Below are 19,048 nucleotides of genomic sequence, written 5' to 3'. Positions count from 1 at the left end.
TCAGACCACAACAGAAGGGAAGTGATATCAAACAAGCCTCCCGCATTCTGGTCCAGCACAGCCCTCAGACCACAGAAATTCACTTTCATTCTCCGTTCCCAGAGCCTGAATTTCCTCCTCAAGCTTGCCCTCCACTGTTCAGTTAGCTTATGACTCAGAAGGTGACTGGCTGATGATCCCAGTCTTCCAGAATGAACAGGTTTCTGATCCTTTAGGAATCAGGATATACAACGACTTTCCAGGACTGACTTCCAAAACTGTCTTTCAATATGAGAATGAAACCTGTAATGTTTCCAATATACATCTACATTTAAACTTGAATGACTGAGGAAATAAGTCCTAAAACTGTTATTCTGCCATGTAACTCAGCCTAGCCTACCTATTTGAAACACTCCTTATTTCTAATCTTCTTAAATCTAAAGAGGAATTAAAGAGAAAACTGAAATGTTTCTTCTAAACGTTAATTTCCCTTTTTCTTACTCCCATCAGATACAATGCGTACATGACACTTTTATTAACACTTCACTGAAGCTGCCCTAGCGCACACGTGTGTTTTGTGTGTTCAGTCGCTCAGTCATGCCCGACTCTTTGCGATCCCATGAACTGTAACCTACCAGGCTCCTCTGTCCATGGAATTCTCCAGGCAAGAATACTGGAGTGGGGTACCATTTCCTTCTCCAGGGGGTCTTCCTGACCCAGGGATCCCAAGTCTCTTATGTCTCCTGCGCTGGCAGGCCATCTGAGCCACCAGGCAAGAGCTACAGTGAGAAACTGCTACCCCTAAATACCACCATGGCTTTCAGGCTTAAAAACTCTTGCTCTCAGGCTTGCTCATCTGACTCAAATATTTCAAATCAATCTTGATTTTACAACTGGAGTCAGGAACTACACCAGTTGTCCTGTGTACTTCTGAGTTACTCCCGGGCAGAACTGTGGCTTCAGGCCACATCAGAATCTGCTCATCTGTGCCACAGCAGTCACAGGAGTCAGCCCCAGGTCACAACTGTCTGTTGAGATTTTCAGATCAGACACTGAGATTTCATGACAGACTAGCTTGGTCCTGAACACCAAAAAACAAAATAAATAAATCATCTATCTAGGTTATAAGTTACAAGGCTTGTTTGCTGCATGAATGTTCAACTTACCCCAGGTCTTCCTGAAATGTGATAACAAACCTACTTTGTCAGCTATGGTTTTCAACTCACGCATGTACCAAACAAGAAGCAACAGGCTATACCCATGGGATTAAAAGCTTAAGAAGTATGCACTTTGAGGACACCAGTATAGTTTCGGGGATCTCAAAAATATGAAAATTTTTACACGCAGTTGTGACATTAGAAAAGACAAAAAAGCTGATAAAGACACATGTTCCTTTAGGAACTGAAATGTACCTTACAAGTTTTATGGCACAGATAGCACCACTTCTCCGAGCCACTGAAAGTTCAGACTTTACATATTAGCCAAGTAACCTACCTGAGAGCAGACCTTCCACAAATCATTAAAATCCACATTCCTCTTTGCAGGAACAGCACCAGCTGAAGAATCCCTCCTCCTCAATTTTAGATCAACCTAGACCAGTCCTTTCCCACACTCCCGGACCCATCACTTTTACGCTAACACCTTTGTGATGCCTTTTCTGTGCCTATATGGAAGGTCCTATGTGAATTAGCTCAGTCACTGGCGAGGAGACTTGACTCCTGGATGTCTTGTGTACTGACCACTAACTGCCCTGCACATGCCACATTTGCTTGCTTTGGATTTGCAGTGCATCTGTGTGTGCTCAGTCGTGTCAGGCTTTGTGACTCTGTGGACTGTAGCCCACCAGGCTCCATAGTCCTTGGGATTTTTCAGCCAAGAATACTGGAGTGGATTGCCATTTCCTCCTCCAGGGGACCTTCCCAACTCAGGGACTGAACCTGCGTCTCCAGCATTGCAGGCAGATATTTACTTGCTGAGCCATTGGGATTTACAGAACAATGCTAAATCGGCTGACACTAGCCCCACCTAATCTTAGCTAGTATCTTTTTCTAACAACCATGACTTCCATGTCTTCATCTAGAATGAAACTTAATTTTCCCTGATCATAATCTCTTTCATTGCAAGTCTTTCACTCTCTCACCACTTCCCCACCATCTTTTGTTGCCGTTCAGTGGCTAAATAATGTCTGACTCTTTGCGACCCCATCAACAGCAGCAGCATGCCAGGATTCCCTGTCCTCCACCATCTCCCAGAGTTTGCACAAACTCATGTCCATTGAGTTGGTGATGTCATCTAACCATCTCATCCTCTGTAGTCCCCATCTTCTCCTGCCCTCAATCTTTCCCAGCATCAGTGTCTTTTCCAATGAGCTAGCTTTTCGCATCAGATGGCCAAAATATTGGCACTTGTTAGGCCCTGCCATAAGATCTCAAGGACATCCCTGCACAAGCTCAACTCAAGCATGACATTCAATTACCCTCTCTCTGCCCCAACTGCAGTTTCCAGATCAACCTATCACCTTTGCTGAGGAGCTGGGCATCTGATCAGCTGTATTTTTGTCCTATTCTCTGTCACCATCCTGGTACCAATATGTCCACCCTGATGACCCTCACAGTTCTCTGACCCCTATTGCAACTACTTTCACCTTTAAGTCAGTCCAACATATGATTTAAATGACATCACCGAGAACTGCTCCAACTCCAAAATCTTAATTTCAGCCTTTGACAACAACTTCCTATCTTCACAATTTCCACTCCTTTTAAGTCATCGACCTGCTTTACCTTCTCTCCAGTCCCTAGAATCCTTGCATCCTTCTCTGCTTGCCTAGTAATCCATTTCAATCTTACAATTTCAACTGGTTTGCCATTTTATGTTTCTCATCCCTTTGTGTGTCAGACCCATTTAATTACATCTTTTGCTGTTTTCTCTTGCTCTTGTTCCCTCCCAGTACTGAGGATTAAGGAAGAAACTCATAAAACTGTACCAACCAGGTCCCTTATAAAGATTTATAATCTCTGCAATCCCTCAAACACACCTCCATGCCTTTCTCCTCCACAGTACTCCTTCCTGACCCTTCTGTCACACAGAAAGAAGTCTTTCTTCTCTTTTGGGTTTATTGGGTCTACTATGCCCTAGACACTATGTACGTATACTCCTGACTTCTATGGGACTAGCAACCATCTCCATTCTTCCAATCTTTAAATGCTTTCTCTGTCAACTCCCTTCTCTGACTAACAAGCATGCTCAAGCTTCTAAAATCCTAGAGAAAAAAATGAAGCACTGAATATCTTTTCCTCCATCTAGCCTTGATCCTTAAACTATCACTTCATTTCTCTGCTCTACTTCATCATCAAACTTTTGAAAAACATTCTGAACTTGCTGCCTCTAATCTCTGATCTTTTAATTTCTCAGTTCCTGTAATCTGTCTCCCCACCACAACCTAACTTTGCAAATGATATTCTACCACCAAAACCAACACCATTTCCCAATCGCACCTTATGTGTCCCTTTAGCTCTTCATTTCCTATCCTGTTCCCTGAAAAAGCTAATGTTACCCAGCATTTTAGTTCTGGCTTTTCCTTAGAGATATCCTTTCAATGGAAATATCTTATCAATTCTTATCTTTCAATTACCACAGAAGTGTTGTGGTTTCCAAATGCTTTTTTCTAGCCCTTTCTTCTTTCCTAAATTCCAAAGAGGTACTCCCAACTGTTTCCTGAGCCCCTGTATTCGGATGCCCACAGGAATCTCAAAAGAAACATATTTAATCATTCTAATTATTCCTCACACTATGCACCAGCATATATGCTTCTCTCACTCCATTCCCTTTCAATTTAAAATACTACCAGCCACCCAACTGCCAAAATTAGAAAGCCATCTCTCTTCTTTAATTTTCTATATCTAATCAGATACCAATCCTCATCGTTTTAGGATGGCTTACGAATTGCTTTTCAAATAGTCTCTTACCATCTACTCACTCTGGCTGAATCTCTGCTTCTTTTGCTGGATACCTTCCCTGATCTCCAGTCCACTTTTTGTATTAGCTATTATTGTTATCTTTCTAAACCATGGATCTGATCAAATCACTCTCTGCTTAAAGTTCTTTAATTTTTCTCCTCTTCTTCAGAATCAGGTATTAACCTTTCTTCAGTCTTATATCCTTGTTCGTCTCAAGTACCTGAGACCATTTAGTTAGCTATCCTCTATTTTCCTACAGAACTGTGCTTCCACTCAGGAGATGAAGTTTGCCTGGACTAACTTTTTCCCAAGGCATAAAACTTAAAACATTTCAAGGCAATACAGAAATGTCAAATCACAGTATAAAAACCCACTCATTTTCCAAAGTGACTTAAGATTCTTGAAAATATAGTCAGACTTGTATCCAGAAGCTAATTTACCACTAAATATATTCAATATTCTATATAATCAAAACAGAAACAATACGAATTCCACAAGAACAGAGCACATGCACAATCAGCACACGTTTCAGAAATAATCTCATTTCTGTGACACGCATTAGTTAAAACTAACCTGCCAGTGCTGGGTGACAGCATTCCACACTCCCACTTTCCCTGTATGACTCGTGGCCACCAACTGGTTACCAATAAAGAAGAGAGCATCGACAGGAACACCAAGGCTGAACACTCCTTAAATGATAATAAAAAAACGGAGGTTAAGCAATCACCAGCTTTCAATTAATCAAAACTCAGCCTAAAAACATCTTAAAGGCGTCTCATTTCTACAAATTATGTGCCAGACATTTTGGGAACCAGAAATAAGAAACTTTAAGCTCTTAAACAGCAGGTAAAAGTTTGCCCCAAGTAATCTCACTCTGATTGAACAGCTTGTTATCTGAAGCTGTGGCTCCCAAACCTAGATGTAGTTGTTCAGTGACTCAGGCGTGTCCAACTCTACAACCCCATGGACTGCAGCACGCCAGGTTTCCCTGTCCTTCACCATCTCCCAGAGCTTGCAAAAACTCATGTCCATTGAATCAGTGATGCCATCCACCCATCTCATCGTCTGTCACCCCGTTCTCCTGCCTTAACTTTCCCAGCATCAGGGTCTTTTCTAATGAGTTGGCTCTTCACATCAAGTGGCCAAGGTATCGGAGCTTCAGTATCAGTCCTTCCAATGAATATTCAGGGCTGATTTCTTTTAGGATTGACTGGTTTGATCTCCTTGCTGTCCAAGGGATTCTCAAGAGTCTTCTCCAGCGCCACAGTTCAAAAGCATCAATTCTTTGGTGCTCAGCCTTTTTTATTGTCCAGCTCTCACATCCGTACATGACTATCGGAAAAACCATAGCTGACCATCAAAACAACTGGGTAGATTTAAAGTGAACATAATAAAATAGCAAGGATCCTGGGATTCATGCTAGGCCCACTAAATGAGAAAACCCACTGCCTTTGTATAAAATTCATAGAAGCTTTAGCTGCAGCCTGCTCACAGACCGGATATTTGAGAATCACTGATCTGAAGACACAGACTTGGCAACCCAACTATCCACAATGTATCTATAAAACTGAAAATAAGCAAACAAGAAAAATGAAACAGCGAGTAGTCATGCTGTGTTCAAAGTAAACATTCAGGCCTTTATCAGAGCTTATTTTAAACCTCTCATCTGCCAGTATTGCAGATTTCAATTTAATTCACTCCAGATACACTATACTAGGCCACGGGATTAAAATACATGAAATGATAGTTAAACAACAAGGATTTACTGTATAGCACAAGGAACTAAATTCAATATCTTGGCAGTAACCTATAATGGAAAAGAATCAAAAACAAAAAAATATATACAGAGGACTGCCCGATAGTCCAGTGGTTAAGAATCCACCTGCCAATGCACGGGATATAGGCTGGATCACTGGCCCAGGAGGAGTCCACATGCCGGGGAGCAACTAAACCCACGCACCACAACTACTGAGCCCAACGGCCCCAGAGCCTCTGCAACAAGGGAAACCACCAAAAACGAGAAGCTCGCACATCACAAGGAAAAGGAGCCCCTGCCCACTGCAGCTAGAGGAAGCCCGCATGCAGCAACAAAGACCCAGCACAGTCAAAGGTAATTTTTTAAAAAAGAATGTATACATATGATCTATCTCTGAATTCCTCTGCCGTACAACTGAAGCTAACACAATACTGTAAATCAACTATACTTCAAGGAAAAGCAAACACATGTGAGAAAATAGTATCTTACTAGGTACTTGTGATTTAAAAGAGGAAAAAAACCCCACAACCAATTATAATGCAACAAAAGGATGCATAAAGTAACAACCAGAAGAATAAAAGAGAGTAGGAAAAGAGTTTTCAGAATATTTCTTAGGAAAGAAGCCCTCTGAATTGGGTTTTTAAAAAGGTGAAAACAAGTTCCTCAAACGGGGGGACTTGGAATGGGTAAGCCCAGGGAATCTGAGAAAAGGGCAGAGGAGACACAGGTGAGGAAGGACCTTGTAAGGAGAGCTCACATTAACAGCAAAAGAGCCACAGCTGCCCCGGCTAACCTTGGTCTTGTCCGTGTGGCACTGCACAGCTGTCTCTCTGTAGCTGAGCACTACACCTGCAGTCAGGAAGATTCTGTGTTGGAATCCTGGCTCTGAAAGTACCTTCACCACTTTTCGGGTTACTTATCTAATCGATAAAACAGGGTCTACGCTCAGTGTCTCAAGGATCACTTTCACCTTAAAAATGTTATAATCCAATTTTAACATTTAAATAGTATTATCTTAAAAAAAATAGTATTATCTTAATTATTTGAAAAGTATCTTATGAAAAGTATCTTTTTATTTAACCATAAGTCTCATTATAGAATAAGTCTAAATAAGTCTCATTTAGAAGACCATTTTATGTGGATCTTTAGCTGTTTCAGGTATCAGATTTTTTTTATTTTTAAAAAGGTACCTAATATGTGACAACGAGAACAATTTTCTCAGCATCTAGTTGAGAAAAACAAGGATTCACAAGACTTTGAAGAACTCATGGGGAGAAAAAAAACTATTAAATGTAACTGCAACATGTTAAAACCATAAGCCAGAAAAGGTAACTGATTTCTTTTGAATTTTATATCAATGAGGGATATTTCTCTTTCTGTTCAGAACTGTACTATATATGAGACCAGGCCAGTGGCAATAAACAACACCTTGAAAATTCTCAACCAATCTTGAAAAAGCCAGGCATCTCGCAAGGAATGAAAATGATATAAGCTTGACAAAAATGAAAAACAAACCCGGAAAGTATGGCTAGGAATGTCTTCCTTATACACACCTTAACTTTTACGTATTTATAAATACGTATTTATACACATGAATCGATCACCTCAGCCCAACCTGTCAACCAGAAAAACCAGAGCAAAACAAAACAAAGCCTGCACACAAAAGCTAAACTGGTTGAGAAATAAACTTGCCACTTCAAAGCAGTGTAATCATTTCACATGCAGTTTCAGGGATTCTCATGTATGAGTATTTTAATTTTGATGCTAGACAATTTTTCAGAACACATTAAGATACCTATATTCAGTAACACAGGCTATGTGAAAGGTAGAAATAAAAACAGGAAAACTAGCAAACACTGATAACTTGAGAGAAGAGTAAGATTCTGGGAAATCAAGAAAGACATTCTGAACCATCTCAAGAAATTTAAAGTGTCACCCCCGACCCTTGCTTAGACTCAACAACCCAGACCGTTATCCACAAAGAAGACACTGTAAATAATGACAAGTTCCTGTCTTAAGGGAGCCTCCTGGTAAAAACTGCTTATAGCAGCAAGCCAGCAGTACTGTCTGATGTAAGTTATAATGAAGGGATTCAGCCTCTAAGGGAGCTCTATCATGGATACACCAGCTCTCAAGTTTTCTTTGGATGGTTTTGTCAAGTTCTGAAGAATATTTATAACAACAAATGATCTCTTTTACAGGGTGTGAATAAATTACTATGTATTATCTCAGTAAATAGCTAGCAAGTCAGCCTTTGGGGAAAAAAAAAGCAAGGCATAAAATCTTCACTTACTGGCATGTTACAAGTGGCAACTTGAAAAAACAAACTAAAATCACAATTGATCTTTCTATATAATTACAAGTATATTATAATTTCAAAACATTCTAAGTTTTTTCCCTGAAGTTTTAGTGTGGACTTTCACTAACAGTCATGATGGATAACATGACATCAGACTATTTCTCACTATAAACAACAATAACAAAAGCCTGGCCAAAATACATGAGACAACCGTTTTTAGACATTGGACAACAGGCAGCAGGAGACTTGAAAGCCAGTAAATACACAAGATAAGCCCCACGATCAAACTAGCTTTCTGTATAAGCCTTCCTGACAACAGGGAGGTGAAACTCAAGGGAAAACCAAATGATGGTTTTTCTCAACTGAGAAAGCTGAGATCAGAGGCCAGAGCTGTTGAGGAAGCTAGAATTTACGAATAAGATATAAGAAAGAAGGGAAACGCACCAGGGTGAATATGAGGATGGCACAGAATTTTAGAGGGGTTTCCCTAGTTTCCCTCTGCCTTGGCTGAGGCCAGGCTGCACCTGGGCTGGCCTGAGAATCCATAAGGAATAAAAAAGAGGGGCTGCAGCAGGCCTGGGAGCTGAGTGGAGATAGTAGAGGTCACTTGCGGGTGAATTCAATAGTTCCAGCTCAGTAAGTGTGAAGAGTCTTTCACTCTTCAGGCATTCTGTTAAGATTCCAAAATGACAATACTTAACACACCCTGAGTAGGACCCATGCCCTAAAATAAAATATAAAGCTGAGAAAGGGTACCTGTCCTTAACAAAGCAAACGAACAACAAGCTTAGCAGAATAAACGTCCTCTGGTAATTTAACTGCCTGCTGGAACAAAACTCACATCTTAAAAGCACTATTAATCCATACTCCCTGCATAATGGATCATGCAATGCCCAGCATATATCACAAGTTCCTAGACATGTGAAAAAGCAAGAAACCCTAACTCAAAATAAATCAGATGATTCAAATAATAGATTTAGCAGACAAAAACTAGTAAAACAGCTATAATGAATATGTTGAGTTTAATTAAAAAACAGGACATAGTGAGTGAACAGACTAGAAAAATCTCAGCAGAGAAACAAACTAAAATAAAAATTTTAAAAGGCAATCTTAGAGCTGAAAAGGCCAACATTTCAAATAAAAAGCTTATCATATGGGTTCCACTGCAGACTAAACGAATACCACAGCAAAATGGCAAAAGACAGTAAGATACTGATCTAAACTGAAGGATGGGGAGGAAAGAAACTGGAAACAACTAGTGCTCCAATGGCCTCTAGGCAAATATAAAGCGTCATAACATGAAACTGAATCTCCAAAAGAGGAAGAGAGAAGAGGGAATGAGGGAGGGATAATATGGAAAGAGAAATGGGGGAGGGGAAGTGCGGGAGGAAGACAGAAGACTCCTCCCACAATGGTGTCAACCAAAAATGTCTCCAGACATTCCCATAGGCCCCGAGGGACATTATCCCAAGTTGCAAACCACTAATCCAATCTACGTACAGATTAGATTAGATCTACGTAATCTAATCTATTACAAATCAGTAACAGGATGACAATCTCATAAAAAGAGGGTAATGATTTTTAAAAGACGTGTCTCAAAAAAAAAATAGTACAAACGGCCAATAAGGATATGAAAAGATGTTTAATACCATTAGTCATTAGGGAAATGCAATCAAACCCAATATTAAAATCACTGTATATCTACTAGAATGGCTCAAATTAAGACAATGAAAAAGTGTTGGAAAGGGTGTGGAGCAACCAGAACTCTCATATACTGCTAGTACAAATGTAAAATGATTTAACCACGTGCAAGACAGTTTTACATTTTCTCATAACATTAAGCATGCACTTTTCATACATCCCAGAAATTCCACACCCAGATATTTAATTTTTAAAATGTCCATATAAAGAGTTCTACTTAACTGTTTATAGTAGCTTTATTCCTAGCATCCCCAAATTGAAAGTAAACCAAATGTCTATCAACAAATGAACAGATAAACCAATTCTGGCATATTAATTCAATGAAATACTACTCAGCAATAAAAAGGGATGCACCACTAAAACACTCAACAACATGGATGCATCTCAAAAGCATTATATTGAACGAAAGAAACCAGACTCAAAAGAAGACATACTACATAATTTCACTCATATGAAATTACAGACAAAAGAAATCTAAAAAAAAACAAAAGTCTAAATGGCTGTGTAAACAATGGGGTTTCTGCTGAACATCTGCTTTCCTTTCAAGAATCTGGAGTCTTGGTACAGGCCAGGCAGAGTGTACTTCAGTGACTAGCCTCTGGTAATAAACTTGGGTACCACGTCTCTAGTGATCTTCCCTGAGACATCTCACAAGGCAGTCAGAACTCACTGCTAGGGGAAGTTTTAAGCAAACACCACTGGAAGGGACCCCTGAAAGCCTGCACCTGGCCTCCACTGAGCTTCTCCCCTATTTGCCATGAAGTAACGGGAGCAGACGCCACCACGGGTCTTTTCTCTTGTCAGTTTGCTTTGCATGCTTTCACTACAAGACACCATAGCTCCAAGTATCTATGTGCTAAGTCCTCTGGGTCCTTCTAGCAAATCACTGAACCTGGGAATATCTTGAGGAACAGACACAGAAATAGAGGAATGAAGCCCAAGGACTAAGCCCTGGGGCATGCCAACATTTTGAAATTTGGCAAATAAGGAAGAACTATCAAAAGGAACTGAGAAAAAACAAAGAGTGAGGATAAAAATCATGATAATGAAGTGTTCCAGAAGCCAAAGGAAGAAAGTCTTCAAAAGGAAACAGTAATCAAATCAACTATATCAAATGACAGTTCTAATCAGATGAAGACTATGAACTGGATCCTAGGATTTAGCAGAGTACAGATCCATGAGTGGCACTAACAGGAGTGGTTGTAGACAGTGCTTAGGGACATGATTAGAGCAACTTCAAATCATGAAGAGAGGAGGAAGACATAGAAACAAGATCAGATACGGATAATGTGCTAGGATTTCTGGGTAACCTTTAAAGGTCCGCCAGAGAGAGGTCACAAGTTAAGACTACTGTTCTGGGTGTGCACACATTTCTTTCTCCGCACTTCACCTGGCTATTCAGGAGAGTAATGCCAATTTGGCCTGGGCTACAGTTTCTTCAGGTAGGTAAAGCAAAGGGAGAAAGAGAAGAAAATAGAGGCTCTATGCTAGAGTGACTGTAAACAGAGAATCCAAGCCTGATGGAATGCAATGAGTCAAGATCCCAGTGGAGGTAAAGAATTTCTGAGTTAGAAAATCAGAGTTAGTAATTTCAAAGGAATGAAGGGTAGTAATCCAAAGGGCAGCTGAGCACACTACATCAAGTGTAAGTCCAGAAGGAATGAAATCTGAAATCCAGGCAGGTGCAGCGGTGGGGGGATGGGGAGGATGGGGCACGGAGACAGAAGGAAAGAGAAATGGTCTAGAACAATGATGCCCCAAGCATGGTCTGGGAATCCTCACCGGTCTGTGGAAACCCTCCGGAAGCCTGAAGTCAAGACTATTTTCTTTGCCTTTAAAAATAAAAACCTCTCATTATCTCAAGAATGTGCAGACAAGGAGTTCTCCAGAGGCTCCATGACGTGAGGTCACCACTGAGACAACGGCACCTGCACATGTATTCTTCTGTTTTCTAGGGTGGTTTATGGTGGCAGGCTGGGGGTACAACTGAGTTTCCCAAGACTAACTTAATTTTGGCCTAAATACTTCCACTATCTTTAATAGCTGTCTTCGGTTATAACTGCTGTAATTATTTTAGAATACAAGTTTTTCTTGAGCCTACAAAGAAATACAAGAAAAAAGTACACTTTGCTATTCTGCAATGTTAGTTTTTAAAATGTTATAAAAATCTTTCTACATTTTTAAATTTTACCTAAAACTGTTAAATATTTTGTTCTGAAATAAATTTATTTTTAATACATTTTTATTGTACTTTACTTGCCTGCTCAATCCATATAAATCCAACAGAGCTGACAAATATAAATATGACCTAGAGGAATTCTTTGATTCATGGAAAGAAGGACTCTAAAGAAACTGGGCAAAACTGCATATAAAATTTTAAATAACAATTTTCCCCCCAGTTTATACACGTTAATAACTTGCCTTATTGTGCCTAAGCAACAAAACCTCTTTGAACAGTATTATAAAGCCAGTTGTGGGTTCTTTCAGACCAAGTACTCGAGAGTTTAAAGAAGTATTTTAAATGAAGATAGGAAAGACTTTTGAAAAGCCATGAACTATTACAGAACCTCAAACTAGAAATGAAAAAGTCATTGACCCTTCCTCCTGGGCAGGGTATGGCACTGCTCCAGCGAGGGGAGGGCACGCCTCGCTGGGAGACTAGGAAAGCCTGGACAGATGGCAATGCTGAATGCCTGCAAGATGAACGTCAGCAAAGGAAGCCACAATGCTGGCCCTCTTCAGTGACCCAGTAAAGCCTCAAATTAAAGACTGGCAGACAGTACCTTGTCTGCAGAACTGCATTTCTGTCTTACAAATACACAGATGTAGCTGCACCTCGTGTTTTGTTTCTCTTCATCTAGTACCAGCCTCAACCAATCATTAAAGATCTTTTATATGAATTCAGTTCAGTTCAGTCGCTCAGTCGTGTCTGACTCTTTGCGACCCCGTGAATCGCAGCACGCCGGGCCTCCTTGTCTATCACCAACTCCCGGAGTTTACTCAAACTCATGCCCACCGCGTCGGTGATGCCATCCAGCCATTTCATCCTCTGTCGTCCCCTTCTCCTCCTGCCCTCAATTCTTCCTGGCACCAGGGTCTTTTCAAACGAGTCAGCTCTGCATGAGGTGGCCAAAGTATTGGAGTTTCAGCTTCAGCATCAGTCCTTCCAATGAACATCCAGGACTGATCTCCTTTAGGATGGACTGGTTGGATCTCCTTGCAGTCCAAGGGGCTCTCAAGAGTCTTCTCCAACACCACAGTTCAAAAGCACCAATTCTTCGGCACTCAGCTTTCTTCACAGTCCAACTCTCACATCCATACATGACCACTGGAAAAACCATAGCCTTGACCAGACGGACCTTTTTTGGCAAAGTAATGTCTCTGCTTTTTAATATGCTATCTAGGTTGGTCATAACTTTCCTTCCAAGGAGTAAGTGTCTTTTAATTTCATGGCTGCAATCACCATCTGCAGTGATTTTGGACCCCCCAAAAATAAAGTCTGACACTATTCCCACTGTTTCCCCATCTATTTCCCATGAAGTAATGGGACCCGATGCCATGATCTTAGTTTTCTGAATGTTGAGTTTTAAGCCAACTCTTTCACTCTCCTCTTTCACTTTCATCAAGAGGCTTTTTAGTTCCTCTTTACTTTCACTTTCTGCCATAAGGGTGGTGTCATCTGCATGTCTGAGGTTATTGATATTTCTCCCGGCAATCTTGATTCCAGCTTTTGCTTCTTCCAGCCCAGCGTTTCTCATGATGTACTCTGCATATAAGTTAAATAAGCAGGGTGACAATATACAGCCTTGACTTACTCCTTTTCCTATTTGGAACCGGTCTGTTGATTACAAATACACACGACACTGAAATATTCAAAGTTTTGAAAACTTACGAATCTCATGCTTTATCCTAGAACATCTGTGTTGATCTTTGCAATAACGATGCAAAGCAATGTTGGGTAAAAACAGCACACACCTTAGCATGAATCAAAGGAGTGGCAGTAAACTATACTGGTAGTGATTAAATTCTTCTCTGCCACATTTTCAAGGAAAGAAAACAGTTTAACTTAAGAATTTCCTAGATGAAGCAATCTGTGTAAGAATTTTTACTAAGTCTCAATTTTGAAGGCATGTCTTCTTAATATTCTATGTGACTAAGTCCTCTCTCTGTGTGGAGAAGCACATTCCCAACTGCTGGATCTGAGAGGAAATCAGCTGTTTCTTTCACACGGGACCATTTTCACTGCACAGGATGACTTACACCTATGGTAATTCAGTTCTGGTATCTGGTAGACTTCCCCCAAAAAGTGGAACAGAGCAAATTTGTTATTTCAGTGATACAAGCTCAATGCTTCAAGTGAAAATCAGGAATCTGGAAAATGTTTTCTGCCACAGTAAGTATGAAAACTTCCTAACACATTGGAATTCACAGATGTGATCAGTGGTTATAGTAATAAATGTGATTTTTTTAACTGTACTGACAATGAAAGGTATCAACATTTTGAAGATTTTACATGACTCAGTAAACCAACACTTAAAAAATGACCAATGCATGATGTTATACAAAATTATATAAGGACAAAAAGATCCATTCAAAGTACAAAATAGACTGACTTTAATTTAACAGAGTATGATCTATACGAACAGAGTTCATCAATATGATTTCAAAATTTGGGGACAGGAGCAAACAATATCCACAATTATCTAAAAAGACTATATAAAAATGTTTTTTCCAACCATATATCTGTGTGAAGCCAAACTCTTCACCAAGTTCAACCAGAAGAACAAATTCAGTCACAGGAGACTGAATGCACAAATAGGTTCAATCAAACATAAAAGAGGTTTACAAAACGGTAAACCACTGCCACTCTTCCCACTTTGGAGATAGTTATTTTTTACTAAAATTATTCATGTTACCATGTAATGGGTTTTTATTGTTATTTTTTAAATTATCAGAATGTCAGTATTAACTCCTATTATGGTAAATATCAATAGATAAAACCTATACATACAAAAACAATTAATGGTCCTGAATGACTTAAGAAAGTAAAGTAGATTTAGAAGAGATTGAAAAGCTTGAGAACTTCAGGTCTAGAAGCAATAAGTGGGGGGGACAAAGAAAGTTATTTACCCCATCTTCAGCCCAGTGGTATGAAAGAGGTGGAGAGAATGCAGCCACTAAATAGGATTCGGGAAGGGCACCTTCTTACAGAGCAGTCAAGTCAGTTTGTTTGCCTCTTTACCAGATCATTCCTCTCACACTGAGCAGTCTTACTGTTACTGGACACTGAACAGAAGATGCACCAGCTCTAGCTAACTAATAACTAGTCCAAGTTAATTTTGATATTTATGGGCAATCCCTCTTAAACTTCAGAATATTACATGCAACAGCATAAACAACATTTTCCTACCGATTTCGCTTCCACTTCCTCCGTCTTGGACACTCCATAAGATGATGCTACTCTCTGAGGCAACAGCCACCATTTTGTCCTTGTCTCCGTGTGGACCCCCGACCACTTTTGCATTTAAAGCTACTCGTTCTATAGTCCAGTCCAAATATGGGCTTGTAAACACTTGTTGCCATCCTGATGATTCTTTGATTCTGTTGAATATAAACAGACACATAAATAAGACTCAGCAGTACTTAGCAAAGAGAACATGAATGAATATACCAAAATAAATTTAATCACAGCTATTTATCTGCATATTTACTAAAAAATAAAATACACATAAACTACTTAAAAGAGACTAGAGGTCTATACTTCTCCAAGGAATAATTTAGCAAAGTTCTCCAAACTATAGATTTAGAAACTTAAAAAAAAAGGTAGTTATCTTTTTACATTTTACACAAAAAAGTGGTACTTTGCCATTATTTGCGAATGGAAATAGTCAACAAAAATCAGTTTCAGGAGAATTAATATTCCTATCAGTTACTAATCAGTTATTAAATTACTATGATTAGCTGAGGATCAATCATTTTTTAATACTTCAGATGATAGTCTATTAAGACAAACTAAGATAAGGGTATATGATACCTGGTATATATTACCTTGGCATTATCAAGTGAATGAAATGTGACCTTTGGAAACCACTTACTGAGGACTGGATTTTTTAAAGGTTTCACACAAAATGAAAAAAAAATGTCATGAGCCTATTCCTTCTCCATAAGTAAAGGTTTCTTATCATGATTTAGATTTAGTTGACTGAATAAAAATGCTTTAATATATAACTGTTGATAAACATATTTGTAAATTTTTAATAACTTTTGCTGTCCTAACTGAATTGAAGTCTTTCAGACATGCATTATTTTGTGGGGTTACACATTAAGCCTTTGAATATTTAAAACCTACACAGTTAAGCAATCATGACAATAAACAACCTGAACTTTTAACAATGAAATATTTATTTTTAAAGTTACACAAAACATGTGACAGAAAAAAAATTGTAAAGAATTTCTTTGCCTTACGCAAAGACAATAAATATGAGTAAGTGCTCCTTTAAATACTACTACCTGACATAATAACCACAAAAATCAAACTTAAGTGTTCATAAATGATGACCACCTAACAACCTATATAAAAACACTTTAGCTTTATTTTTGTTTAAAATGTATGCTAAATATAAATATATTCCACAGACATATGCAATTCAACTCTCTTATTAATCCCAAGAATTAATGATTTCCTTAAACTTAAAGGCAATATATAGAAAACTCTTACCATGGTTTTCCTAGGCAACATATGGTCTGTAATTACCCACTTCAGCCACCAGATGGGATTCATGTGTCAAAATACAAAAATGAAAATAATTGTCCAATAAACTCTAAATACTGACAGAACACTGAGAAATTAAGCCTAGATGCTCTCGAGGACTGGCAGACTGGACACAGAGCAGGGATTGCCAGCACTGCAAGAATGAAGACAATCTGCCAACACGTGCATGCAGACATATACTAGGCACTAGGCTCACAGTCTTCAAAAGAGGGGTGCTGTACTGATTTAATGAGGTGAATGATGTAATCTTATGACCACTGAGTAATAAGATAATAAAACTAAATATGATCTGAGCTTCACAAAAACTGTACTTCTATGTCATTTTTCTCTAGAGAAATTAGGGTATTGTAAAACAAAAAGAAGACAACTGTAAAACAATCAGGAGAGCATATTTGGGAGTGATTATAACAATTACATAATTTAACTCAATGAGATGTGTGAATTTACTACTTTTTAAGTTAAAATTAAGTACAAAGAAGCAGCAATATTTGCTTTACATTTTTCCATACACGTAAATTCACAATTTTAAATGTGTAAAAACATAGAACAAACTCTGGTATTCTAACAACCCATCTCTTTATTCCTGCATAATGAAACAACACTCTGAAATCATGACAGCTATGCAAAGAATATGGTTAACTCTCAAATTAAGATCATGAAAGATATAGTGGAGGGTATATGCTCTCAAATTTTTGAAACTTACTATAAATATACTGTAACCAAATTGTACGAGAATTGATAAATATGTCAAAAGAACATAAGAATATAAAATGACAATAAGAGCATGTTATTCTTGTCTAACATGTTATTAGACACTAAGTCATGTCCAAATCTTTTGCAACCCGATGGCCTATAGCCTGCCAGGCTCCTCTGTCCGTGAGATTTCCCAGGCAGGAATTCTGGAGTGGGTTGCCATTTCCTTCTCCAGGGTTATCTTCCTGATCCAGGAATGGTACCCATGTCTCCTGCATTGGCAGGCAGATTCTTTATCACTGAGCCACCAGGAAAGCCCAATATAAACATATGTACAGATAATTACCTTAAATGTAAATGGATTAAATGCTTCAACCAAATGGCACAGACTGGCAGAATGGATTAAAAAAAAAAAAGACCTATATATATGTGTGCTGTTTATAAGAGTTCCACTTCGTATCCAGGGATACGAACAGACTGAAAGTGAAATGGAAAAGGAGTTTTAAATGAAAAAGGCAATCAAAAGAAAGCTGCAATAGTAATACTCATATCAGACAAAATAGACGAAAATAAAGACTGTTACAAGAGACAGAGAAGGACACTACATAATGAACAAAGGATCAAACCAAGAAGATACAACGAGTGTAAATATATATGCACCCAACATAGGAGCAACTCAATAAATAAAGCAAATGTTAACAGCCATGAAAGGAGAAATTAACAGTAACACAGTAATAGGAAAACTTTACCACCACAACTGTATCAATGGACAGGTCATCAGACAGAAAATTAATAAGGAAACACAGGTCTTAGATGACACATTAGATCATTAGATGTTCTTAAAAAGATATTTATAGAACATTCCATCCAAAAGCAGCAGAATACACATTTTTCTCAAGTGCACATAGAAGATTCTCCAGGACAGATCACATGTAGGCCATAAAGAAAGCTTTGTTAAATTTAAGAAAATTTAAATACTATCAAGCATCATTTTGATCAATGCTATGAGATTAGAAATTAATTACAAACAAAAAGTTGTTAAAAAAAACAATAGAGGTTAAATGGATCATTGAAGAAATCAAAGAGGAAATCAAAACGTACCTAGAAACAAATGATAACAAAAACACAATCTGAAACCTACAGGACACAGAGAAAGCACTTTTTTTGTTGTTTTTTTTTGTTTGTTTGTTTTGAAAGCACTTTTAAGAGAGAAGCTTACAGCAATACAATCTTACCTCAGAAAACAAGAAAAATCTCAAATAAACACCATAACCTTACACCTAAAGAATTAAAGAAAGAAGAAAACAAAACCGAAACTTACTGGAAGAAAAGAAATCATAAATATCAGCAGAAATGAATGAAACAGAGACAAAACAATAGAAAAGATCAATGAAACTAAAAGCTGATTCTTTGAGAAGATAAAATTGATAAACCTTTAGCCAGACTCCTCAAGCAAAAAAGAGGGCTCAAATGGATAAAATGAGAAATGAAAATGTTACAAGGAACAGCACAGAAATACAAAGGATAATGGACTACTAGAAGCAACTATATGCCAATAAAACACCTAGAAGAAACGTTTAAATTCTTAGAAAGGCACCACCTTCCAAGGCTAAACCAGAAAGAAATGAAAAATAGGAACAGACCAATCACAAACACTGACACTGAAATTTAAAAACTTCCAACAAACAAAAGTCTAGGACCAGATGGCTTCACAGGTAAATTCTATCAAACATTTAGAGAAAAGTTATTATTGATCTGTCTAAAATCATTCCCAAAAACTGCAGAGAAAGGAACACTCACAAACACATTCTATAGGGTCACCATTACCCTAATACTAAAACCAGACAAAAGTAACACTCAAAAAGAAAATTACAGACCAGTATAACAAATGA

General features: G+C 38.4%; 1 protein-coding gene across 2 annotated transcripts in view; it reads right to left on the bottom strand.

The window, feature by feature from the left end:
• The window catches only part of KCTD3 (potassium channel tetramerization domain containing 3), a 65,810-nt gene that overhangs the window by 22,058 nt on the left and 24,704 nt on the right, over nt 1-19,048 (bottom strand). For both annotated transcript variants that reach the window (XM_065938327.1, XM_065938326.1), the window contains exons 9-10: nt 15,102-15,292; nt 4,509-4,624 (exon numbers count right to left, since the gene is read on the bottom strand). In XM_065938327.1, the coding sequence (XP_065794399.1) occupies nt 4,509-4,624; nt 15,102-15,292 (307 nt within the window). The remainder of the gene's footprint in view (nt 1-4,508; nt 4,625-15,101; nt 15,293-19,048) is intronic.

This window comes from Muntiacus reevesi, chromosome 5 (assembly GCF_963930625.1).
Source record: "Muntiacus reevesi chromosome 5, mMunRee1.1, whole genome shotgun sequence".
Classification (NCBI taxonomy): Eukaryota; Metazoa; Chordata; class Mammalia; order Artiodactyla; family Cervidae; genus Muntiacus; species Muntiacus reevesi.
The sequence above is the reverse complement of the archived record's forward strand: the minus strand, read 5'-3'. Positions and strand labels throughout refer to the sequence as shown.